Raw genomic sequence first — 26,881 nt, 5'->3', positions numbered from 1 at the left:
CAAGTGCGTATCATGTGCGATCATTGGAGAGGTATTACTTTTGTCCCTACAGTAATTTATCACTCCGAGTTTTTCTCTTGCGGGGCGCTATTCAAATAACGACGGATCACGATGGGGGGCGAAGGAGAGTGATTTTTTTCATTTTGTATATATATATATTATATGTATGTACCCATTTTGTTTAACTGTTTGTACATTTATATTTTTTTAATTATCTCTAATAAGTAATTTATATTTTGCACCAAATCAATGATGCAAATAATATCAATGATGTCATGCCTGACCTAGTTTATTAATTTCAACAATATTATCGTATACTCTTTTAATTATACAAAAAGATTTGAAGTAAATGGTCAAAGGAACTTTTAGTTATTTGAGAGATAAAGTAGAATACGGTCATCGGACCACACACTTACGGCTATATGACCACAAGGCCAACAACCACGATAATGACTAGAAACAGAAAAGTGTATTTCTTTCCGTTGATCCTATCCGTACATATTGGAGCCCCTCCATTAGTATAAGCTCCATGAACACGAGTATCCAATTACGAATAATTTAGCTGCTACAATGATCCCAGTTATATTCTTCTTATGGTCTTCGCTCAAATAAATATTTGTGTTCATAAAACTCCATAAAAAGCCGATGTTAATACACGATTAGTTATGAAATAGAGTGACATTAATCGCGATTATCACAAAGAATGGTTCTTTATACGAATAGAACCACGTTCAGAGCACATTCATCTTGAATTAATTCTGTATCATGACGCGCAAAGTAGTGAAGATGGAGAAGGCATTGGACAGGTACTGAAATGTTAAAGATTTATTATTTATATAATACCTTTGATTAATTCTTTCATAACTGTGACACGTCCACACCAATTTGTCTTACCGAACAATAATAACGCAATGAGAGTTCTGGCACTATACATCTTATGGAAAGTACTAATGGTTTTTGATATGTTAACATGTTCAGTAGATTTTTCTGCATTTCCAACCTCCGGTCATACCAGGTCGAATTATATGCACTTTGCGGAATTCCTATGCTCTAAGAATTATGACACATTAACAAAGCTTAAAAATTTATTTCTTCGGAAAATAGAATACGATTTACCATATCTATCAAGTAATCAGCTGGCCATGCGTATAAATAAATTTCCGTAAGTACAGTAATACATGCACCTATATATTGTATCTTCACGAACAGAGGTACATCCTGTTTAACAAATTTGTGTCAATAGTTAAATAGAATAATCATTGTTACATGCATTATACTACACGCAAAACATTATAAAGTATACGTACTACAATCAGCATAATACAACACAAAGTCAAAGCAAATGTGGCTACTCCAACAGCGTAAAGTACCATAAAACGAAAATTATTAAGCACTTCTTCTCCGTATCTATAAAAAATAATCGCTAATACTGTACATGAATGTATCGTTTAATACACGCTTCATCTTCCACATTTATTTATTTTTACCTCCTTAAGTGTAATTGTTTCTTAACGCAATCGATCAACGTATCAGTGTCTGTGCTCCGCTCCAAATTCACGGCCAAACACTCAAACCTCGCTGCCGTGAACCAAAGTAAAAGCCCTCCAAACGAGCTTATGCATATTTGCGCAGCGGATTGAAAACAAACGCAAACATGTTGCATATATATGATAATATATACTGATGTATAATTTACAGGAAACGGATATTCCACGTCAAATGGAAAAGGAACTGGCAAAATTGCAGGTCGTAATGAAAAACCAACCGCGGTCACATACGTACATGCTATGGAACAAGCGCAGAAAACATAGCATTTCTTGATGTACTTGTAGAAAATTTCTCGTTCATATTGTTCCGCTTCTTTGACACAAACTATCATTTCCTCGACTATACGCTGTAACTCATAGTTAGAATGAATTGGTATAATTTTGGCTGTAGTATAGGGGACGTCACGCCGATTTTGATAGGTCTGAAATATGTGTGATATCGAGATTTATATGCTGCATAATTTTTCCCAGTACACATAATTCCAACTCGGTCATAGTTTTCGGTCATAGTGATATGTAAAAGTATCGTTACTATGTACCATGCCCTTAATGTTTCGAATTTGTTTGAATTTATCTGAATTAGGTTTGTATTAGATTTAAGTTAGGTTCGACCTACATTATTAACTCTTCCACCTGCATTGATACTTCAAAAGTAAACTAAATCAGACACAACAATAATGTTAAATTGCCAAAAGTCTTACAGCCATCTAAATCATGATAGTACATAATGAGATGAATATCATTAATCCAGGCGTTGCAGCACATACTAAGAAAAAGTATTAATCTTTAAAAAATACCTCAAGTTCAACAAAATCGATGAAGCGTCCTTTATTCCAAATAGTTATCTACCGTTACATCAAGTAACGACGCTAAAACTTACCTGTAAAGACACGTGTTTGACGCAGCATACGATCGTCTGAAATATATTTTGCGATACACCTATTGTAAGGCAGATACACGAGGAAGTAACGACCAAATCATCAAAGTGTACATAGCAAAAATATATCATTGGCAGAAACAGCAAACAGGCGCTTATAATACTGCAGATCTGCAATATCTTGAAACAAAAGATTTTATTTCTGTCGCTGTTGATAGGAAGCGGCCAACAAAGAGTTATAACTACACTGAGCCACGTAATGTGAATAACTTTCTCTGGTGTTATTTGTTTCGTCATGACTTCAAAAAGTGTTTGCCCTGTGAATCTAATGCAATAGATTTAACTGGTGCCAGAGTTCGATATATACAGACTGTCGAGGGATAGAACATATGTAATTTAATCGTTTTTAATCCAAGCGGATATTCACAATCGTCATTGGTATATAATTGGTTTGTACGTACGAGAAATTTAATAAATTATTACACCGAAGAACAAGTTTTATCGGTTTGCTATTTTCTTCACAGTAGGCCGCTGCCAGCTGACTTGACGCTAATCATTATTGGCTGCATTATACATTAAAAGTATGTACCGTATTAGACACGTGCAAAGGGTAGTTATCACGCAACAGAGTTAATATTCGCGAAAGTCAGGAAGCGTTCATTGAAATAGAGTTGTACACGTACAATGTTATATGCGTATTCAGTCATACAAAAGCTTGTTTGCGTTATCTACTCGAAGCTACGGACCACGTCCTTTTTCCTGAAGCGATATTCTTACGTCGAATGCAAAAAGCACCGAAAATGTTCCGAAATATACTGTAAGTAATGCAAGGAGAAGGGAAATGTGAACTATTATGAACACAATCCTTAACCATAACTGACATTAAAGTAGCTCGATGCTTAAAAATTTTAGGTTTCAATTTCCTGGTAAATAATTCTATTAATATTATATATTTGATATTAAAGAAATATATTCAACAAAATGTTCTTATTATTTGCAATTTCGACGAAATAAGCTTATTGCATAAACTTTTCGCGTGGTACTTTCACTCTGATAATAAACGCATGTTTATTTTTTCGAAGCAACAAATTTTACTACTACCCTTATTGTGTTGCCATATGTTCTTTAAGGTATGTAAATTTATTCATTTCTTTCTCATCGCAGAATCATTCCATACTCTGTTACAAATTTTCTCAATGACTTAGCACTGTTAACTGTGCGCATTTAATTAGACATATTTCATAGGTTTCATAATTATATTTTAACAATAGTTTTTATTCGTACATACATTTGTGTGTTATATCCATAAAATACGATGTTATTACACAATTAGTTATAAAATTTAGTGACATTAATCACGATTACAACGAATACAACGAATGTTCTTTTATACGAATAGAACCACATTCAGAACACATCCATCCTGATTAATCGTGTATCATAACGCGCAAAGTAGTGAAGATGGAAAAGGCATTGGACAGGTACTGAAATATTATAAATTTGCCATTTATTCAAGATAGAAGATTTGAATAATTTCCTCGTCATAATTATGGCACACGAACGTCAACTTACCGAACAGTAGTAACGCAAAGAGAGCTCTGGCACTATACATGCGATTGAAAGCGTTAGCGGTTGTCGATATATTAACACATTCAGTAGACTTTTCTGCATTCCCAATTTCTGTTCATACCACGTTGAGTTATATATACTTTGTGGAGCGTCCATACTCTAGAAATTATGAAAAATTAACTGATTTTCAAAAAGTGAACATTTGTATTTCTCCAGAACATAGAAACCACATCTTTGTTATTACCATATCTTTCAAATAATCAGCTGGCCACGCGTACAAGTAAATTTCCGTAAGTACCGTGACACATACGCCTATAAACTGTAGTTTCACAAACAGAGGTACATTCTATTGAAATAAATCATGTCAATAATTAAATAGTAGCATCATTTTACTTTACGTTACACTATATGTAAAATGTGGTAAATTTCGAAATTTCACTTACTACAAGCACCATAAGAAAACAAAGAGTGATACCAAAGGTGGCTACTCCAATGGCATACAGTACCAAAAATCGAAAACTATTAAACACTTCTTCCGCGTATCTAGAAAAATATTACTAAAACATAAATGCATCGTTTGATACACACATTACCTTTCAAATACTATCTTTACCTTTTTAAATGTAATTGTTTCTTTACGCAAACTACCAACGCATCAATGTTCGTGCTCTTCTCCAATTCCGCGGCTAAACACTCAAATCTCGCTACCGTAAACCAAAGTAAAAGCGCCCCAAATGAGCTTACGCATACGTGTGCAGCGGTTTGAATACAAAGGCAAACATGGTGCACATATATGATAACATACATTGATGTATAATTGATAGGAAATGGATACTCCGCATCAAATGGGAGAGAAACTGGCAAGACTATAGGTCGTAACGAAAAACAAGTCGCTGTCACATACGTACATGCCATGGAACTACCGCAGAAAACATAGCATTTCTTGATGTACTTGTAGAAGATTTTTTTCTCGTATTGTTGTGCTTCTCTAACATAAGTCATCATTTCCTCGACTGTACGCTGTAACGCGTAATTAAAACACATTGTTGTAATCTTAGACAAGTGTGTAGAATGGGGCACGTCACACCGATTTAGATAAGTTTGAAATATGTTGTCAAGATCAATCTTATCACTTCTGATACTGCAACACATACTCAGAAAGATCTCAAGCTTATCAGAATCGGTGAGATGTATTCTAAACAATTACATACCTAGTTTTACGTGGGATGGTGATTGAAATTAAAGCTTACCTGTAGAGAATCGTGCTTGATGAAGCATATAAGAGTCTGAAAAATATTTTGAGACACTCCTAATAAAAGGCACACACAGGAAGAGGTAATGACGATATCATTTAAGTGCAAATAAATCGAATATAATATCGGCATAAATAGCAAGCAGCCACTAATGCCGCTACAGATTTGTAGAATCTTGAAACAAAAGATTTTATTTCTGTTGCTATTGATAGGAAGTGGCCAACAAAGGCTTATCACTACGCTGAGCCAAGTAATATGGATAACTTTCTCTGGTGTTATTTGTTTCAACATAACTATATAAAGTGGTTGCCTTATGAATCCAATGAAGTAGATTTAACCGGCACAATGGTGCGATATATTACAAACTATCGAGAATATATGTAACTAAAATGCTTTGAAAGCAACTGAGTATTCGCAGATGTTTCTTGAATATAATTGCTGTATACGTACGAGAAATTTAATAAATTATTACATCCAAGAATATGTACCACCGGTTTGCGATTTTCTTTACAGTAGTGCGCTGCTATCTGACTTAACGCTAATCATTATTGGTTGCATTATACATTAAGAGTACGTACCGTGCTAGACAGGTGCAAAGGGTAGTTATCACGCAACAGGGCTAATAATTCAGGAAAGTAAGAAAACGTTCTTCGAAAAAGAATTGTATACGTGCATAAAGTCATGTGTATATTCAGCTATACAAATACTTGTTTACTGTATCTACACGAAGCTACAGTGCACGTCCCTATTTCTGAAGCGATCTTCTTATGTTGCCACTCGAAAGGACCAAAAGTGCTATTACAAACGTCTTTACAAGTGTCGCGAAATGTACTGTAAGTGACGAAAGCAGAAAAATACATGCGGACGTCGATGGACACAGATCTTACAATTAGCTAAAACTGGTATTAAGGAAGTTCAACGCATCGAAACTTTAGATTAATCGGTAAGACATTCCATTAGCACTAACTTTACCAGGCCCGGTCAAATGACCAGTTTCAAAATTAATTTAAAATTCTACATTCATTGTTATTTCTTTTGTTCGTCTAATTTCTTTACGTAATATTAACACAAACATGCTATATTAACAAAAATTGAGAAATTGATCAATGTCGGCTTGATAATGGCCTGGTAAAATTAGTGTTAACATATCTAATTCTAAAGAAACATATTAAGCAAATATTGTACAGTTTTCTGCTCGAACGCAATAAATTTATTACATGTTTCAGTAATTTACATATTCAAATAACGTATATCAGGAAAATTACGATTCAATCATTGATCTCATTGCCATGAAGTAGGACGATACTGTAGTTATAAACTATAAATCATTTCACCAAATAATTATATCAGTTTTTTGAGAAATACCTCTGAAAGTAACATGCTTACGTTTGCGAAATATTCCAAGGTAAGAGGCGGTAGCAAACCACTCATTCTAATGAGTAGCGGTTTCTGACTTCTCTGCATCATAATAAGCAAGGAGCTTTTCATGTTTTTTGGCTTTCCTAACCACTGAACGTCGGTGATCGATTTTGCGAACTGCACGCTCTGCAAATAGAAGTTTAACTTCAATTCTCAAGCTAAATATTATGGGCTCTGGAATGGAGGAGAGTAGAATCTCGTTTAATTGCAAAGAAAATGTATGAAGACGAAGTTGATGCCAGATGAGATGATGTTCTATCAACGTTACTATTTGGTTAGCTTACACTTTCTTTTAAATCGTCCGCTGGCCAGGAGATGACGTACAGGCGGGTACAACCAGACACCACGAAAGAAAGATACTGACTCATTACGGCCAATGATTGATTCTGAATGTTATTATAAAAATATTCATTTAAAACGGCTCGATGTATAATACATTAAGATCCCATTCCTTGCTTATTTATTACGCTACGCTACGAATGGTGCAGAAAGGAAAGCTGTCGAGCAGGCCAGACTCACGTAAATCAGAGGGAAAGCTCCGCATATCACAGCGCTTCCCATCGTGGCGTTCGTTTTGAATAATAAAGTCTCAACAGTAGCTTTAGTATCCTCCACAAATCTGACCATGACACGGTCTCAATTTACTTAACTCGGTAAAGATTTAACTCTCTGGCATTGTTTATTCTATACCTTTAAATGATAAATGCAGTACGATGCACTGCATCATGCATTGATTCAACGCAGCCAATGAAATATTGATTATATGAAAGAAAAATTCAAATAACAAATGACATAAGCGTCATGTTCGGCTGTTTTCTTAGACGATTATTTGATAACACGAGATAATAGTACAAAAATTTTGATTCATGTTTAGACGAAGCTACTGAATATGTCAGTACAATCTATCAGTACGATGAATTAGCAAAATATCGCGATTGTATCATAGAGCATATGACATTGTTATATGTATATTTATTAGAAATCAATCAAATGGTGTCGTCCCCCTGAGGAGAACACTTGGAAGAAACGACGTGCGTGTGAGAGGAGTGCATTTCTTACCCCTATGCCACCTCGGGTGTTATCTTCAGAGCGATTGACAGTAAGTATTTTAAAAATTCGCTTCATAGTCAGTAGCCTATTTTTCAAACCATTCTTTTCTTACTATGCTTTTCAATTTTCTTAAATATCCGATTAATTTAATTTTTTCAAATATCTCATTCTGCGTTGTTCTATTGTCCAAACGTTACACTAAGGCTATATATGTATGTATATCTTAATAGAAAAGAAATTTATCTTACCCTATTATTTCTTGGTGTTCCTTGATACAGCTTACCAGTATGTCAGAGCTATCTACATGCCGTAGTTTCATTCTTAGTATGTCTAGTCTGGCTGCGGAGAAACTGAACAAAACAGCGATCGTGAAATCAACGCCAATGCAGAATGCCGTTTGAAAAATGCAGTAGACTTGGTTAACGTAGACCATGCAATATATTCCGAGCGATTCGGTGGAAAATGGAAGCCATCCATCTGCTGGTAATTCTTGGGCCGAGAAGAAAGGCGCCAAACTAAATGAGACCGCGGTTGTGATATACCCCATTGCAGTTACCGAGAGAAATTGCTTGTAACGATCCATGTATCTTTCTATTGCCTTGGTCTCGTGTTCACCGGCCACTTCTAGGAATGCTTTGACTTTTCCTATCAGAACCTGAATCGATTAAAAAGATCGACAAATTTTTTTACCGTATCTTTATTACGAAACATCTTTAAGCTCGTGCTTCAAAACCAAATAACCTGTAGTTGAGCGTTATTCCTTCTACAAAGAATCAAATCGAAGAGCACCTCCAGTAGAGCTGTTACTTCGGAGGCAGTTTTCATTAAAATAGGTATATCGTGTCGAAAGTGAAAGATAGCGAACACCAAGGATATCGTTAGGAAAATAACATTTAATATCGCAAACGACCATCGGATGTTGCGAAGAAAGATTTGTTTCTTACTACTATTCGGATCAACTGGCCAGGTGCACGTGAACATTCCAGCCAATTCCACTATGTACAGTACTTGACGAATGTTCACGTTAAACATGCTCATTTCACTGAATGTTCTTTAGAAACATGGAACGAAATAACTTTCACCCTGATGTAAATGTTCGTAAAACAGCGGCCAACGAAGATCAATAAACTATTCTCATTAATCATTCAGTGTAGGACTGTTACATATCACACGCAGAGTATCCGGAAAGTCCGAGTTATTATTTCCCAGTAAAGGGTCCGTTTTGTAGTTTCCTCGATGTTCCAAGTAGTGTTTTATAACGTAATTGTTGGATAGTAACGAAGATTATAGGGAACGGGGTTGGTGTATGCACGATACAGATGTTATCATCTATACGTATATCTTTCATATTCGATTATTTCACTCTCTGTTGCATCCATACGCAGGTAGTTCCTTCACATGGCACACACCATGCACAACGCCAGGAAATTCGAAGTGCTACGATGTTTGAAGGTGTAAAGATTCTATCGCTTTAGAGCTTTAGAGCACCGCCGAATTCTTTCGCTTTTGAGATCTAAAATACTCTTTAACACGTGCACGTAAACCTCCGCGGTTGAGATACATGCGATACCGATCCGTTATCGAGGTTTAGTTTATCCCACTATAGTAATCCAATTGAAACCGGCAGTAATAGAATACGACTTACCTATACCGCACATTTATGCTACTACCCTATGCAACACGGTAAACCCGAATATTTGTTCGCCTTATCGCGTGACTTTTCATTCACCTCCTAAGCTTTACACCTTTAGAATTCGAGACGTGTTCTGATTTCTTATCACTGCCAATAGTAAGGTTTATCTCTATGCGATATTGTATTGTCGACGGTAGGTAAAATCGTACTTACCGTACAATGAAAACGTATAGACGATCGATATCGCTCTATATTATCATTCGAGCTGTATTGAATAAAATAAAACGAAAATTGTTAATGAAATTCTTCAAGTATTATAAAAATACTAATAAATAAATATTCTCACGTAACAATAATAAGTGTAATAATAAAAATAGTAAAGCTTAAGCAAATTTTACAAATTACAGGTCAACGAATCGTCGTATGGAAGGTAAAATGATAAGGAGTGTTTGTTTTTTTTTTTTTTATTTTATTTTGGTTATTTTACAATTTGTCCTTATGGACATTTGGTAAAGTGTTACATCTTATTGGTGAAGAAAAAAAAAAATAAAATAAAAATAAATATAGCATGTGGGTGGCTACCCCCAGCGGGGTGCCAGCTTCGTTTTTTCTAAGTTATATCTTTTATGTAGGAGTGTTCGTAGAACAAAAATTTCGAATTCATAATTCATCACTTGTCAATTCGTTGATATTATTGGTTAGTAAATTATCGTGCAATACGGTCCCGTGGATAAATTTGCCAAGAAAATAACCGATTTATTAAGATAAATCAATAAGCGTGGTTAATTGGCAGCAGGTATATCTATCGAATGATTTCAGATTCGAAACGATTCGGACAAGGTGTTTCCTATTTATTCACTGGAAATGAATAAAAGTATGCATTGTAACTTTTCATATATACGACCGACAAGAAAATTTTCACGGTGAGTAGCTTTGAAATTCCTGAGTAAGCTTCTACGTTTCTATAAAACTTGGCGTTTTCACGCGTTAACGAGACGTTTCGAATTTGCAATGCAGTGAAAGAAAACATTGCCGAGTCGGGTAACGACCCGATTATACCTCGCGAAAGTTTCTGGTTATATCAAATTTGATATTATTGTTCGTTGCACAACAGCTTTATGTATACGGTTCGTTTTACTACATTGTCCTATGCTCTTGAAAATTTTTGCTCTTTAAATTAGTTGCATTCAACTCGACTGAATTGCAAAATGTAATGAATATTCGACGTTATCCTTTGTAAACGAATGTAGAAACACTCTTGTTTCAAGCTTGTTTGGAGTTTGTGTAATTACAAACGCCAATGGAAGTGTAATACATTACGAATTAGATTTCTGAACGCGAATGACATGTATCTGTGACACAAGTTCGAGCGCTTATACGGAATTTACAGTGACGAATTTCTATACTTCGTCGTGTGCAATTACACGTTGGACTAACAGAGTCGTCAAGGAAAGATGATATATGGCAGTATAAACGGCGGTGACAAGAGACAAACGTTAATTCTTTGATCTAATTTTAAAACAATTTCTCTATTCCCTCGCAATATGATATTCCATTTACGAAGATAATGAACTGGAAAGAAGAAACAACTACCGGACTAAGAAAATATTCGCGATGTCCGATAAAAAATGAAAAATGAATATCCATCGAAGTTAAAAAATCGTACGAGTTAAACTGACTGAATCGATGAAACATATTATCAGCAATTTCAATTGTTCCCATGATGTCGTAGCCGGCCAAACGAATCGGAAAGCATCGTGTTTCTCAATGTCCCGTAATAATATGATAAATTCTGCGGATCGATTTGTTCAATCGTGTACGGATATTCCATTAAACGAAATGGTCGCGCGTCCTGCGTAACTAAACGCGAACAGCATGATCGGTGACGATGGACCCACGTTTTTATTCCAACCCACTCGACTATTCGATGCCGCGACTGCCTGGTCGAAATTATTATTCAATAACCGGCTTTAACAAACACATGCCGATACATCCTAGTAATTATCCGAACCGACGTTCTCCAAAATTTCATTCCCTAAAATTACAACGCGAACGTAGTCCACACACCGTTGCCATACCGTTATCGACAACATATAACGACGTTCAAACACTATTATCCGTCGAGTTTAAAAGACTATACGATTTATACTGGCTGATCCTTCGCTAATCGTAAAACTTTATTCACGAATCAAAATCGGTGTGCATCATCACACATGATTTTGAACGGTATCATACATGATTTTACGTTTAATTCTGCGTTAACGGTACTAACAGCGAGTGGACAGTAGCGTTTCATCGTAATGAGGATAGAAAATTTGTATAACGAGGACACCGGTGGACATCGTATTTCCCATATGAAATTCCCTATGAAATTGATAATTGCGGTTAATCCGGATTCGCTCATTCGTTCAATTCAGTTCAATAAGATAGACGAACTGGTTTTATGAAAATTGAGATCTGTATTTTACATCATTTTACATTTTCCATAACATTACGTATTTACGCATTTAGACATTTTATAACATCTTACATTACGATGGTCGTGTCGTCCCCGTGCTGTTGGTCAATGCTCATCTCTATACGACTTGATTTAGCAAGTCGCTTTTACAAAATTTGCTAAACAAAATAGAAAGTATGAATTAGTACTCGAAGTATCGTACCCTTAAACGAATAAAAACATAGGAATTATTTTATTTGACACAAGACGCTACCACGTGATACACGACGAAAATTAAACTGATAAAATAGAAGACAGAAACAAAGCGATTTCATTAGCCAGTGCGATTAACCTTATCACCCTCTGAGAATACGTTCTTTCATTAGTGCAAAATATACGTTCTATACGGTGTATAGCGTGACGTACCGTCGATATCGAGCAAACGACTAGGACAAAGAACGTACATTTCACAAGATGGCTAAAACGCTCCTTTCTTTTTATAGGATACCTACTAGTAAATGAGCATTGGAAGAAGAACGACTAATACGGGCGCAGTCGTACAAGCCGTTACTGTTAGAAGAATCTCCGAGTCTGATAACGTGACAACTGTGTTCTTCGTTGTAGTTTCCTGCGACATATGAGAATTCTAATCAACGACGGAGCGCAATTTTTCTTAGTCACGGAGAAGACAAAGACCGTCGATCGAGTTTCAAAGTGTTAACGAGCACGATTAGAATTCCCAAGAGACTCTGCGCAAGAAAACCTTAATCTCTTAAGTAGTGATAACACAACGAAACTTTATAATCCAGTTTTCGATGCAAATATTCTTCGGGGCGCGGTCTTCGTCCCCTCGTTTCTCTCGTTTCCGAACCAGAGGATAGCCGGGCCTTTGTTTCGTTGAACCGAACGCGGGGGCAACCGAAACAAACAAAATTTCAACGTTTTTCCGTTCTTGCCAGCCAATCGGTCGATAATTAACTAAACCAGTAAAACTTTGACCATTCTCTTTCTTATTCGCTACGTCCGCTGAAACACCAAAGAAAGATTCGTTCTGTAAATCGTATTGATCCCGTGGCAAGTCACGACTTCTTTGAGTTATATTGTAATACGTATGTCGTATCAAAGTTGGACATCGATTCATTAGAATATAAACACGAAGCTTGACAGCGCGACAGAGAGACAACGCTCGAGGAAATATAAAGGACTGCGGAGACTGTGGTTGTTAGGAAAAAAGGATGTTCTATAAGAATCATAAAAGTCCGGTATTCGTATGAATTTTTCTTAAAGGCAAACAACTGAAATAACTTTCTCCAACGAAATATTTGCTCTTTTGTCAATAGCAAGAAAAGCTGGATGTACGAATATCGAAATTGGAATCTCCTAGCGTAGTCCATGACGCCACATTTCCATAAAGTAAACGTTTATATAGATACCGATCGACATATTTTCTGTGACACGCTCGCAAGAGGCCCAATAATAATTTTACCGACTCGTTCGGCAGTTCATTTCCAACGCGACGATATAACTAAAATTGATGGTTTGAGAACGAAACTCTGTCCCGATTCGAAAATCGAATCGAGGGAATGTTTTTCGATTTTACGATCCCTACAAAGGGAAAACTGCAAGGATTACGTTGCTGTCGCGAGAAAATAAGGCACGATCTCGAGATCTCTCACGAAATTAAGTTAAAATATTTGTTGGCCAGCTACTTGTTTTGTTCTCGTTAAAAGTTTGTCAGATAGGACGGCTCTTTTGTTTATTATTTAACTTGCCTTGTTAAGATCATGCGACCCGGAAACGCAATATCGGTCGCATAAACAGCTTAATCACGCGATAACCGGGAGCGGACTTTCGACGAGCAGAACTTTACGAGGTCGTGTGCGCGCGCCAACCAATAGTTATGCAGACGACGAAAACCAGAGAAGTTTGGGCTTTAAAGCTCCCCGAGGAGAGCGTTCAACGCCTACTGGAACCTACGGTTTCCTTCCTTTCCAATTTTACACCGATTGCGAGAAGACGGCTGCCGACGACGTTTAACTCTCGGAACGTCTCTGCTTTCCTCGCTAACTCGCCTGTATTTACGTGCCGACGAATATTTCGCAACACTCGCTGTCATGAATTACCCCGTGCGTTGTGAGTATTCACTATACTCTCTGGAAATCTAACGAAAATTTGTTTGAAATTGGGCAACGGAGTTTGCATGACTATTAATAAATTCCTATAAGCATGCTATGGTGGATGGAACAGAAAATAGAGTACAGGCGTTCTGAAAGTGCGTAATTAATGTTCGTACAATTTAACGTGTTAAAAACGTGTAAATACGTACCGTGGATTCTGCTGTTAGACAAAGAACAACAGATGAGAGGAAAAACAAGAGCGTAGCTGGTGAAAACATTTCGCTCGATAACCGACGACCAAATGCGGAAAGTTTCTACCTGTTCTACGGTATTATCTACGTGGAAAAGTTCACGATGGCGATAAAACGACCGATTGACGGATCGACGCTTACTACGTTTGACTTTATTGCTACACTCGCCGACGTGGAAAGAGTATCTTATCTGGCGCAGATAACATATTTTATGTGAATGCTGAACACGCATATATATAGATAGATATATGTAGCACACAGGTGTAGTTTTGTACGAATCAATGGTGAATATTCGAATATATTTGTGGTCATGAAGAGGAACGAACGTTGTTATTCCCCTTTTGTTTTATATAGCATAAACTAGTTTCACGTGGACGTGATATTTATTTCCCTTATTTTGTTCGCCTTGAAGAACGAGTATCAGTAGCTCGTTCTTCGTATCATGCAATTACGTTATTAGATTTGTGGATACGCTTACCCTCTGGATTACCGTACAAATATCTTCTCAGTTCTACTTCTTCAGAGATTGAAATCAAACAGAGAGTTCGTTCACAACTGGTTCCTACTGGGAACGATGGATCGCCTAATGCATCATCGTTGATTATGTTGTATAATTGGAAAGGCAATCGTTTTTCGTGGTCTGGGATTTCACCGAAGCTTTACGACTCTACGAAACAATTTCATTGTTATAGATCGTGCGTATTTTTTGAAGAGATATTTATCAGAAACACGGCGAAGATAATTCACGAATAGCCAATAATTTTTCTATGGAAAAAAATAGAAATAAGATATACCGTATTACTTTAAGATAAATTTTTCAAATTCGACTTTTATCACTCTGTATGTATATCTATAGTATGAAGGTGAATGCATCATAAAAGAAAAAGCGAGATATCGCATCTATATGCAAAGAATGTTACGCGTTTTAGCGATCAAGTGCATCCCCTCGATATCACCATAGGAAGCCACCGTGTTTCGAAACGAAAAAAGGAAAAGGAACAAATAGAAAAATGGTGAATCGATCGAGAGGAAGAGAGAGAGAGAGAGAGAGAGAGGCGAGGAAAAAGCAAAAACTGCACGGATACATCTGTTTCCGGCACTTTTTGCTTCTCATTCCGCCACTGAAGGCTCAAAGGACACCACCGGAAATTCCATACGCGCGCTGCCTATCGCCACCACCCCCTGGTCAATTTTCTCTCTTTTTATTTTACCGCCAATTTACATTGCACTCCCTGCCTAGCCCCGCTTCGTTACTGCTCACTGACCAAAGTTAATGGAATAACCGACGAATCGGTCAACTCGATTTTTTTTTTTCTTACCTATCCTCATTCAAGCGTGCATAACCGTGTGCACGGTTTCGGTTGAACGCGGTATGCGATAACTTTACATTTGATACAAGAAATTTGATCAGACCTCGCCACGTTATACGCTCAAATTATAAATAAAGTTAATGCTCTAAGTATAAATTAGGTGGGAGAATTTGGAAAAGGAAAAAAGAAAATTAAGAAATTGGATAAAGGAAAACGTTGAACTCGTTTGTTTAGCGCGACAAAGTTACAAAGCTTCCTAGCGAAAGGATACAGGAGGAGAACAACATGTAAAGTTAAGCAAAATGTACGCGTCTAGTGCTCATATTCCGGCCGGAGCGGCGCGAGCGTGCCAATTTGAAGACAAAAGGTGGAAGAGACTGAAAAAGCTTGTGCGTTCTAATACAGACGCTAGAAACACAATATTTCCACACTTCTGGCTTTAAAAACTCTGATTGTACTTACGCTGGTACGTGCCTGCTTGTATATACGTGTAATGAAACTAGAAGAATACCGATAAAACGAACGCGCCATACACAGGGTAAAACGAACAGGATAAGGAATACGTTTGCTAGTATTCCCTTGCGGATTATACAAACGCGCGAGTAAAAATTAAATTAAAACAATGGAGGGTCGTGCGTAAAACGCGTTAACCTCTTCATCATCCTCCATCATCGTCGCTTTTCTCTTTTTTCTAACTTGGTCGTTCAGAAAAATATTATCGCACCTTCGATCGAAACCAGCTCCATCTCTTCGAAATATAATTGCTCATTCAATGATCATTCAGGGTTTCGCACGCCGATAATATACAATCGACTGTTCGTTTCATTTGGTTCGCTGGTATATAACGTTGAAACCTTCCCCTTACCATATTGTAAATTACCTTTCTTTGCCGTGGAATGTTTCCGGTGTATTTAGCCGAATAAAAATAGCGTTTCCCATTTCAAAAGATAGAGGATAGCGCGGTTCTTCCTTTCGTTTCTTTCCTTTTTCGCCTCTGCTTCTTACCTTGGTAAACGTATCTTCGCGCATCGCATTAAGAACGATATCTATATTTTCTGCCTTTCCTATTCCATGCATATTCACTCAGGGACAAACTAGATTTTCTTGGCGCCGCGGAAGTTCCCGCGGCAAAACGGGACAAAACTTTTTTCCCTGATGAAAGAACGCTCATCGCCTTTATTACGCTCTGATGCAAGACCCGTGTACGCAGTCTCTCTCCCGTTGGATTCGAAACTTCCACACCTGCCCCGATCTGCCTCGTCGTCCGACTATTTCATCGGATTTTCTCCTCTTCCTATCTATACCGGTAATGAAGATTTCCTGCGATGTCTCTGGAGATGCAGTGGTTTCCTGAAGGATTCTACGATCACAAGCAAATACGTTGTTGCTCTGACAAGAGAGAAAAAAGAAATATCAGCTACGAAGAGAAAGGGGATAGAGAGAGAGACAGCGATCGTTTCACTTATCAATTTCATTTAATCCAACGTTTCCTTGCCGTTTGTTGCTTTCGATATATTACAAATTGTTTCACTGATCCCCACGAGAAGCCGCTTGTCCACCGAACAGAGAAAATACTCGGCTTTTCCATTCCATAAAATTTGATAAAGTAAGACGTCGGTACCGAGACTCGAGGGAATTCGCCGTTACCGTGAATCGAAGGTGATACAAGTTAGTCGATAGCAGACTCGATCATATCGATGATATACCCGCTAGACAACCGAGAGACAGCTTCTGAAAGCCATAGTCACGCGACGAGTTCCACTCGTTTGTCTCGTTAATTTAATCGATGCGTTACAGCGATTATATTCACTGTGTTGTGTTTGAAAGTTTAACAAAGTACGTGTTTACCTATCACATAGTCGGTGTTTCATGACGGATTGCAAACCTCGCTTTCAGCTTTTACCTTTCCACGTTAAACTTTGATTTTTACCAGACGATTCGACTTCATACCAGACGATGCGTAAAGAGAGCAAGAAAGCGTGCATTAAAGAAAAAAGATCGTTTGAATCGACGAAAGTCTGTTTTCACTTGCAATTCCGTTATGAACGGAGCCCAAGTAAACTTGCAACTAGAGATCGTTGTGCATATTGCGAGTCAAACGCCCCTAGAATTCAACTGATGAAGGATCTCTGGTAAGCAGATATACATTAGGTAGTAAGCAGACAAGGTATGTATTCCGTTACCCTCGAATGTAATCGAAACACAGAGTAGTCTGTCGAAATTCAATATTGTGTGTGCTGTTAAACAATTTGTAACGCGATTCCAAGAGTAATTGATCTCGCAGTCTCGCACATATTATACGCCGTCCGAAAATTAATATTATCGTTTCGATAATATTTTTTTCAGATCTCATACCGGCATGATTGTAAATTGAATCCAATTAGAATCGAACTTGTTATTTCACAATTTTTGCCATACACGTCTAACGAGAGTGAAATATCTTAAAAGTGGATGAAGGTCGGTTTCGTTCAAGAAACGGTGGTGCGCAGTTTCATAAATTAACGAGTGCATGCGGATGACACGCTGTATCAAGTATATCAAAACTTTTCTACACTATCCTACTCTATATCTCTTACCAGCAGGGGATCTGACTTAACGAAAATTATTACAGCGGTCAACCAAATTTCAAACGAAGAAAAAAATCTATGCAGAAGGAAAGACTAAAAATGCAGAGAGAAAATGCTGGAGAAATGTTGAAGCGTTGTTGCAACCACGCGCAAGAGCGCGTAAGTAGCACTCTGAAGGGAAAGTAATTAGAACGAAGATGTATTAAATTTTCTACGTGGCGGAAAAACATTTAATTGCTATTTAAAATGCACGCGGTTTAGACATAATCTTTGATTTATGATTTGCAGTTGGCCACGATGTACTTTAATATGCACCAAGCTTTTTTAGCCCGGCGAAAGAGAAATCGCGTTCATTCGACCCACATACACGCACGAATGACGGACCAAGTAACAAAAATGTATCGTAAACGCGAGCGAAACGACGACAGAGTTAATGAAAGTAATAAATGTTTATTCTGAAACAGGTGTTCGCTTCTTGGTTGAAGAAGATATATATATATTTAATCTCGGAGTTGTGAATTTATCGTTCGACTGGAAGCATCGGTACAAGTATTTCCGTATATTGTGGCCATAGATCAAACTTTTCGCTACGTTATCGTATTTATTTGCGTGAAATTCATTAGCCAGGATAATTAATGATTAATCGTAGGGTCGGAACGATACGCGTGTAATTAGTTGAAGCTACTTCTAATCATTGAATCATCGATAGCTCGGTCTGTGCCCGGTATTAATTGCGTATTAGTTACGCTCGACATTTTATTAACGATGGAGAAATGATCCGGCCGATATCGCGAGACCGATCAACTTGGAAGACAAATAATCGTTTAATAAGATTCGTGGAAAATCGATCGGAAGGCAATTGAATAGAACTTTATTCGTTAGAAAGTAGAACGTGTCAGACGTGACGAGAGATACATACGTTTGCAGATTAAGCCGCGACAAGGATTGTCCGTACAAAGATTGATGAATTTCCCTGATCTTGACAGAGACGAAAACGGAGATGGTACACGATATCTGCAGTTTCGACAAGATTCACCTCCGTGACATTTCTCTTTGACCCTATGGATGGCCAGGATCTCGGGGTAGTTAGCTTCGGTTTCCATCGATGGGTATTCTTTTCTTTTCCATTGCAATCTCCGTGAGAAAATGAACGACCGGTATCTCTCGGTTCACCAGTCGAACGAGCAAACTTTTCCATTCCTTGGCGTTGATCCGCGATCATTGAGCTACGGGAGACCTCTCAGACGCAGGATATTAAAAGTAGATTAAGATCTCAAACTTCCGATTCTAGATTCGATTCTCTGCCACGGATGGTGCATTATCCGATCGTTATCGGGGTTGGACACCGTGCAAAAAGTCTTGCTGCAAATAAGTTCGGCACGATTGCCAAACGACCTATCAATATTGTAGGAACGAACTCGTCGATGGTTTCATCGTTTCATCGAATAGAAACGAACACGCGAAGAAGCAATTAAACGTTGTGACTCTATAATAACACGAAGTAACTAAAGGAAGAGACTTGATAACGATGTTTAAAATTCGATGTCCGTGAACGTAAATGACGGTCTGGCATCCGGCGATAAGAGAAAACTAGGGAAATACTTTTAAAGCGTTATAACGCGGAATCTGTTCACTGTGTTGAACTATATCTCTCTGTTTTTGGAACCCGATCGATGTCGTGCATAAAGCTTCTCATTTATATACAGCGACGCGCCGCCGCCAGCTCCGTTATTCCCGCGATAATTATACGCGTGAAATCAAATTAATAAGAGTAAAGATCCAAGTGGCACCATTAAAATTTTACGATTGGTCGGTGGAGTTTATAACGAAGGTTTTCATAATTACGGGATTTTTAAAAAGACGCATTTCGTGAGTCCTCGTTAAGCACTAGCCGGCGAACCCGTTTCGTTTCGGAAACTTTAATTCTCTGTTTACCTGTTCACGGCTTTTGCTCGCTCGCCGGTAAACAGCTTGGAACTTTTAATTGCCTTTCCAGAGGTTTTTGCTGGAAACGCAGCGAAAAAGTGAGAATTAAGCTGTTCTCGCGATCAAGATTTTTGATACTGGCCGTTATTGCGGGACGTGACCGTTTTAGCGTTTAGCGTTTAAATCATACCCTTCGACCATTTCTACGGCAAAGCATATCGAGTAGAAAATTGCACTTCTCAAAGACGAAATTCGACAATTCACCGGTACTCGAAAGAACGCAAGAAGATTATCCGGAAGTCGAAGGAGAATTGAAGATCGACTTTAAAATCTTGCCGGATTTTCTATGACGGAATTAGGGGACGGATCAACGACTGTGTCGACGAATCGGGGCTCGTTCGCGGCGATTTGTTTCACTTTGCGGGCAGACTTGCACCCTCGTCTTGCTTCTGGCTTCCTTTCGATTCTCGTTTAATCTTCGCTATCGAACTTCGATCCTATCATTCGTTCCGCGTAGTCCCTTCATAGACCCATTCCTTCGTTTTGCGTTTCTTTTATATCGCTATAGACTTTAGGTCCAACTTTGTCGGTTATCCGTCGGAAGGCGATGAAATTTCTTCCATCGAGCTTCTTTCTCAGTAACATCAAGAGCAGAGATCAACTCCATTTCCGACTACGCAGCCGAAATAACGTTTCAAAAATTCTGAAGCTTACTTTTCGAGTAGATATTACGCGTTATTTTCAATTATCGGAAGAATGTCTGACGCTTAAAGACGAGAGAATATAAAATATCGGATCCATTCTTTAATCATAAAGAGGTGCCAAAAGTTCTGTCACAGCTTTCGATGTATCTGAGAGATGCAGCGACTTCGATCCATGCTGCAATGGCAATTTCGGGTAAAAACTATGAAAACAGATGGAACGTTTCTTATTTTATTCGGCCCTATGACTTGACCGTATAGGTGGTTTATGGTCGAACAATTCTTATGATCTACGAGTAATTTCCCAAAGTGGACTCCGTTCTTGGTTCCTTGGCGGTCGGCTCGTGCAAACGTTACCAGAAATATTGCAACGCGAGCAAACTTTCTGGCGAACCGACCGGGCCGAAAATCTTGAGTAAACAGCCACGCACGAACCTCTGCATATGAACCGTATACCCCGTTCCAACTTGACCCGGTTTAAAATTATGTGAAAGCGTAATTTCGAAAGTAACACATGTATTTCTGTCGACCTGGTTTTCCGATTTAACCAAAGAGTATCGAGTTATTCTTTCGGTAAGTGTGTTCCTCGGTTATTCTTGGCGCGCTATCGCCGAAACGAACTGTGACTAGATAATCGTCAAGCGTAATTAATCAACTCCGTCTTTTTTGGTTTATTTTTCTTGCCTTTTCTTGGTCCCGGGGCACCCCTCTTGAGCGTCAGGCGGACCACCGTGGGGTTTTGGTCGGTGAAATCGCTTCGCAGAAGAGCGGCGGGGTGTCCATGATAATTTCCCCACGTATAAAAAAAAAAGAAAAAAAGATAATAATTAAGCAATCCTAACAGAGTGCAATAACATGAAACGCATGCTGCGAAATTCCTCTATTTATAGAAAGACAGTTGCACGAAGATTATCGTGAGCGTTGAATGTACTCGTCGAGGCTAGACTTTCTCGCCGAAATATCAATGGGCGGCTGTCAGCAGGGCAAAAACGTGTTTGACCGTGTAGCTGTAACATATTTATGGGATACTTGGACAGCGGTGCACGCCAAGGCGACGGAAGAAGCATGACGCTGGAAGAAAATTAAACTCGCCAGCGAATCGGATCGATAAGTTGAAAATCGAGGTGCCCTGCGAATACAGGGATGCACGACAGAATGACAAGGATGCGGGTGTAGTCGCATTTGCAATCACTACACTGGAATCCAATTCCGTCTATTCGCGACGCTTTCGTTTCTCGTGGCTGACGAAACGCTACAGAAGAGGCAGCCATCAATCGGCAAACGGCAAGTTACAGGGTCGAAGCCGACGCACGGAATCAGACGATGAGCTTTCGCTCCAGCCGAATCGATTTTCCGTCTGTTCCGCCATAATTTATTTAGAACTGACCCGTTCGTGTACCAAAGAGTAACCGACAATTAGCGGGAACGATATTTCGAGCTTCGCGCGCTGGATCTTGATATACTATATATATCGAATTCCTAGGAAATTCGATGCCACGCGATATCTCTAGTGGCGCTCGTTATCACGGGCCCCGTCCTGTCACGAGCAATTCCATCAATTCAACTTTCGTTGGCGCTCATTAAGCTCACCACTTATCTTAATGATTTCCTCTTTTATTATTTCTATAATTATGCCTGACGTATGAGAATTAAATACGAACGATTCGCAGGTATCGACGTACACACATTGCATACATCGAAACGTTTAATTAGACCTTACACATTAGCTGTATCGTAATTACAGTACGTCGATTAACCATAAATTCGTTTTCATAATTTCATTGGAGATAATGGAATTTTGACAATTATAATGGTTCTATCGTTTTTATTTTTACGATGTAGAAATAGGAGAAAAATTATATAAAAGGAGATGGATACGATACAGAAATAATGGAGTTGCCGAATGGTAGGGAATACTTTGCTACGTTGTCCGTACTTTTATGTCGTGTAATGTAATACCTTAGCCAACATTGGTCAACATTGTTAAATCATAAAAGCTTCAGGTCTTTGTGTTTGAATTTTAACTACCAGTGCTGTTGAAACGTCGAATGAAAGAACATCCATAAAACGTGTAAAGCGTGTAAAAAACGTAGACGAAACAGTAATGAATATGCAACTATGCTGTCTGTTTCACGCAGATGATGTTTCAAGCCATTTTTGAAATATGAAAATTTGTTCTGCTCACACGGTGCTACGTAGGTTTAGAAGGACGATATTTATGTTCGCAACGAAGCTTTTGTTTCGTCTCTTCAATTTCGCACGACGCGACGGTCGAATAGAAGTTTTTAACGAAATGGTAAAATTAATCGGTTTCACGTAGCTAAGCACGGATTTAAGGGTCTGCTCTGTTTGCGATACGCGACTTCAGCCCGTGATTGTCGGTTAATTAGCTCGGTAAAATTCTACTTTGTTTCCATCTAAAAAATGAAATAGACCGGACGTTTTTTCTTCGAGTTGTTAACTCTTCCACTATGTTCTAGTCGCTGTTGTGCAAATCCTCCTCCCTTTTATTTCTCTTTCTGTACATTATCTCTGCTGTTCCATTATTATTTTTATTTCAAGAAGTTTATACTCTTGCCATTTGTGTAGGATACCGTTCACAATAAGACGTTTAGAAATTTCAGATCAAACTTTCGTATGTGGGTTGTTGGTGGCGAAAAGTGAAGAAGGTACAATTTAAAAAACTTCGCAAAGCGGGAGCTGAAGAGGAAGTCGTACTTCCTTGGATCATTCAAAGCTATGCTGGTATTTGACGAGCGAAACGCGCGTCTAAACTTTACGGCGCGCTGTTTCGCACTGTTGTATGACGTTCTTATATCTTCTTCTTCCTTATTTCCTTTCGTTGCATTTTATAAAAACACGACGTACGTCGAAAAAGTAAGATGGAAGAAACGGAATTAGTAAAGACGTTAGGGTGAGGTGAAGGGGAATTATGGACAACGAAGAGGCAGCTTACTTGTGTAAGATTCATAGTACGAACATACCGCGTGAAGCGAGAACAGTAAAACGTTTCATTCCTTTACAAACAAATCTTCATTCCGCTGTTCCTCGGCCGTGCTCGAAAAACTAAAGAATCGCTAAATCAAGAGGGCTTTAAACTTGGAAGAAACCACGACACAATAACTTGGAATGAAGTTCGAATTTTACGGCAACGCGTATGAAAGAGAAGAGCACAATACCTTGCCCTACGAATTATCTCGTAATTTAAATAAGAGAACGGTGTATTTCTGAATAAATTTGCCTAGCTGAATATTTTGATTTTAATTTTTCCTTTTGTTAGACGAAATAACGGGTAAAGTGCTACAGTCATCAGCCTGTTTTCAACGAAGATTCGAATCAGCCGGTGCAAAATATAAATTACGAATGTGTGCAATGAATTCCTAACATCCGTTTCCATGGTAATTTGTATTCCGCTTCTCAAGTGAATGCTCGTTCGTATGTAAAAAGCAAGATTTACAGGTTACACGAAGTATACGATGGCATGTCGTGAAAGATTCTTGATCGGTTGCATCATTTTCTGATATCGAATGTTTCACTGCCTCTTGGGAAGCTCGAGGCGGCTGGTATCTTGACGAAAGAACAAGCGTTCTTTTTCTCCTTTTTTCCGAAGACATGTTGAGTTTGCTTCGACAAACTAGTGTAACTAAGTTTTAAAATAAAATTAAATTGGAAAAACTGTTTTTAGACTACGATATTTGAATTGTACAAGGAAAGCTGCTAAAATGTATAATTAAATAAAATTCGAACAAGCACTGACGCTCGTATCAGCTATGTTTCTGACGAGGCAGAAGAAATTGATTTCTCTGATAACCAATTACAACGATTCGTAAGGGCGCAACATGCAAGGAATATTTATTCTATTCATTCTCTTCTGTTTTCCATCTCATTGGTTTTCTACTTCGTCCGAGAAAGTCCGCTGAAAATTGTTCGGTAACTTTGCTTTCCGGAATACCTTAACAAAGAAAATTCCGTGCACGAAGGAGCGATAAAACAAAGAACAGGGGAACAATGATAACTAATTTCAATAGACCGTCAAATACGGATGAACACTATTAATTACCGATAACAATTGTCCATTAATCTTGTCGGGCGTTTATTGAAATCATAGGAATATTGCGACGCGATTCCAGCGAACAAATAGAGAAATTTCAATTAAAAATTACGACAAAAATATTCCTGTTCTTTTAATCATAATTTATATTCTTTGCTTTCATAACGTGGATTCTTTGTGACGAGAAAACGAGACATTTGACGTAATTACAATATAACATCGGATAACGTTTAAGTCAGCATGAATAATTAATTCGACGAATCACTGTTCCTCCATAATATCGTAGCAACGCTATCGTCTCATTGTTACTTTGTCGACGCGATTTATCATTAAATTAATATTATTCGTTTATTAGCTCGAGTGGTTTCATCCACGATTATTATATCCATGTTTCTTAATTTGCTGAATAGCGCGGACTGTACATTTTTTAGTTTACGTTAATTCCCGACTTTCTCCATGCCGGTGTAAGATTATCCGTTCCCCTTTAGTATTCTACGGTATAACCACGTTCGCGGGATATAATATCATTGTCTACCGAAAGAGGATGGGAGTTGCTTCAACGAAACGCGTATGTTTGCGAGCAATACAGAGTATTCCTCAAACGTTTCGCCAATCCGCTACTAATTGCAACGGTAAGCTTTCTGTTAATTGTACCAAAGAAATTGCTCAATGGTGCAGCAGTTTTGAAGATATATATCAATTTCTACCATCATCCCTTTCATTAACGAAGATATAATTTAAGGATTCCGGAAGCCAACGTACACTGCAATTGCAATTGGTATCTTAAAGATTATAACAAAGTTGTTTGTTACTTTGAAACGAAGAACAAGAGTCGGGAAGTAAAGTCAGAAGCACAATGAGCGTCGTAGTTGTTCGTGACTTTGTCTCTTCAAAGAGCGAACGACATTGAGTTTGCATGATCTCTTCTCCTCTTTATAATTACAAGAAAATGTTTAACTATTTTGGAAATGTCCATTACATTTTTATCATCGTCTTCCACCATTGGAAGAAAACAAGAAAATAATATGTTGATATTATTTTTACACTTTCACACCTTTTAGCGATACCTTTCATGTATCAGGAACGAGTATCACAGTGTAGTTACGTCGTAGATTGTTCCTTCGTCGATCGACCATTGCCAATTTATGCAGAAACATTTTTATTGCTCTGCTCTAGATTATTGCTGTTCCGCCTGATGGATTTACACAAAACGTAATCTAATTAACGTTGCACGAGAAATGTTAAGTACAAGGACGCACGCGACACGGAGCAGCCGCGAAAACTGTGAAAAACGCATGTTGCAGTCATCATAACCGGTTCTTTTACGAGGATATATAGCCGTCCTCTGTGTCGGAAAACATTGAATACAAAAATTGAGAGAACTCGTTCGATAGTAAGAGCTTCCGGCAATTCTTTTGCCGCGTATTTCATCCTAACGTGATGGACGGCACAATCGTTTTTCACGAACGAAATTAGTGCGCCGCCAGTGACAACGTGTACGCAAACATATGTATGTAGTCGAAACACATTGTCGCCGAAAGGCATTGTGTTTAAACGCAATTAAGTGCGTTTCATTCAGCTGCTTGCGAATCGATTTGCTACATTTAACTTCGCGTGTCGCTAATGTGTAGTATTTCAAACTAAGTCAATCCGTTCTACGACTTTAACCGCAATTAGATGTTATTTTCGCTACTTTGTCCTTTTAGAAACACCATTCAGATTTCTACAAAAATATATTTTACACGAAGCTTATATGAAAAAAAAAAAAAAAAAAACGTTTTCTTCCAATTTTAGTTTGGTTAAACGATCGTATATCGTAACAGTGTAATGGTGTCTGAAGTCAAGAGACTCATTAATTTCCAAAAGCGTTCGATCGATTTGCACGCGAAACCATCGCAGCAGATCGTTGTTTCTGGTAAGCCTAGATACGTAATCACAGGGGAGATCCATATGTCCGTGACGATCGGATTGTCAATCAGTAAACGTCACTTCCGTTAAAAACATCGGTCGCCGTGGAATCACAGTACCGTTCACTGGTTTCCACACACATGGGTTTTCGATTCGGCCTCCGAATTTCTGCGATCGGACCCTCCCGGTGCTAATTGGGGAAGTGATTTGGAACAAATTAAACTAGCAACTGTTTCGATTTACCTTTTTTTTTTCTCTCTCTCTA

At 38.2% G+C, this 26,881-nt stretch overlaps 4 protein-coding genes and 1 long non-coding RNA gene across 5 annotated transcripts in view; 1 reads left to right on the top strand and 4 right to left on the bottom strand.

The window, feature by feature from the left end:
• Positions 1-22,024, top strand: part of LOC132906073 (uncharacterized protein PF3D7_1120000) — a 53,928-nt gene extending 31,904 nt beyond the window's left edge. The window contains exon 9 of the mRNA XM_060957940.1: positions 22,014-22,024. The gene's annotated coding sequence lies outside the window, so the exon portion shown is untranslated. The remainder of the gene's footprint in view (positions 1-22,013) is intronic.
• LOC132906076 (odorant receptor 85b-like) lies at positions 349-2,737 on the bottom strand. Its single transcript, XM_060957945.1, has 6 exons — positions 2,428-2,737; positions 1,488-1,894; positions 1,308-1,407; positions 1,117-1,218; positions 895-1,050; positions 349-809 (listed from the first exon to the last, which is right to left on the bottom strand). Exons 1-6 carry the CDS (start codon positions 2,719-2,721, stop codon positions 753-755), a joined length of 1,116 nt encoding a protein of 371 aa, XP_060813928.1. The 5' UTR covers positions 2,722-2,737; the 3' UTR covers positions 349-752.
• Positions 3,495-6,342, bottom strand: LOC132906077 (uncharacterized). The gene is made up of 6 exons (XM_060957946.1): positions 5,244-6,342; positions 4,607-5,013; positions 4,437-4,536; positions 4,238-4,339; positions 3,997-4,152; positions 3,495-3,908 (listed from the first exon to the last, which is right to left on the bottom strand). The coding sequence occupies exons 1-6, from the start codon at positions 5,535-5,537 to the stop codon at positions 3,852-3,854; spliced, it is 1,116 nt and encodes a 371-aa protein (XP_060813929.1). The 5' UTR covers positions 5,538-6,342; the 3' UTR covers positions 3,495-3,851.
• LOC132906078 (uncharacterized) lies at positions 6,434-9,263 on the bottom strand. The gene is made up of 6 exons (XM_060957948.1): positions 8,457-9,263; positions 7,964-8,370; positions 7,185-7,284; positions 6,950-7,051; positions 6,633-6,791; positions 6,434-6,564 (listed from the first exon to the last, which is right to left on the bottom strand). The coding sequence occupies exons 1-6, from the start codon at positions 8,751-8,753 to the stop codon at positions 6,508-6,510; spliced, it is 1,122 nt and encodes a 373-aa protein (XP_060813931.1). The 5' UTR covers positions 8,754-9,263; the 3' UTR covers positions 6,434-6,507.
• On the bottom strand, positions 11,788-14,271 carry LOC132906080 (uncharacterized). The gene is made up of 3 exons (XR_009657935.1): positions 14,112-14,271; positions 12,298-12,413; positions 11,788-11,964 (listed from the first exon to the last, which is right to left on the bottom strand). It is a non-coding gene; the product is annotated as an uncharacterized LOC132906080 (long non-coding RNA).
• Positions 22,025-26,881: the final 4,857 nt, after the last annotated feature.

Source organism: Bombus pascuorum, chromosome 4 (assembly GCF_905332965.1).
Source record: "Bombus pascuorum chromosome 4, iyBomPasc1.1, whole genome shotgun sequence".
In the NCBI taxonomy this organism is placed as follows: Eukaryota; Metazoa; Arthropoda; class Insecta; order Hymenoptera; family Apidae; genus Bombus; species Bombus pascuorum.
This window is presented reverse-complemented; position numbering and strand designations above follow the sequence as displayed.

What these genes read in the sequence shown, in the direction of transcription:
- LOC132906078 (XM_060957948.1), bottom strand. Translation starts at nt 8,753, where the DNA reads ATGAGCATGTTTAACGTGAACATTCGTCAAGTACTGTACATAGTGGAA. An exon ending in GGAATAACGCTCAACTACAG is followed by an intron (nt 8,371 to 8,456) that starts GTTATTTGGTTT and finishes TAATCGATTCAG; the next exon opens with GTTCTGATAGGAAAAGTCAA. An exon ending in CCTTGGAATATTTCGCAAAC is followed by an intron (nt 6,565 to 6,632) that starts GTAAGCATGTTA and finishes AATGATTTATAG; the next exon opens with TTTATAACTACAGTATCGTC.
- LOC132906076 (XM_060957945.1), bottom strand. Translation starts at nt 2,721, where the DNA reads ATGACGAAACAAATAACACCAGAGAAAGTTATTCACATTACGTGGCTC. An exon ending in AAACAATTACACTTAAGGAG is followed by an intron (nt 1,408 to 1,487) that starts GTAAAAATAAAT and finishes TATTTTTTATAG; the next exon opens with ATACGGAGAAGAAGTGCTTA. An exon ending in GTTGTATTATGCTGATTGTA is followed by an intron (nt 1,219 to 1,307) that starts GTACGTATACTT and finishes TTTGTTAAACAG; the next exon opens with GATGTACCTCTGTTCGTGAA.
- LOC132906077 (XM_060957946.1), bottom strand. Translation starts at nt 5,537, where the DNA reads ATGTTGAAACAAATAACACCAGAGAAAGTTATCCATATTACTTGGCTC. An exon ending in TCAAGCACGATTCTCTACAG is followed by an intron (nt 5,014 to 5,243) that starts GTAAGCTTTAAT and finishes TACGCGTTACAG; the next exon opens with CGTACAGTCGAGGAAATGAT. An exon ending in AAACAATTACATTTAAAAAG is followed by an intron (nt 4,537 to 4,606) that starts GTAAAGATAGTA and finishes ATATTTTTCTAG; the next exon opens with ATACGCGGAAGAAGTGTTTA.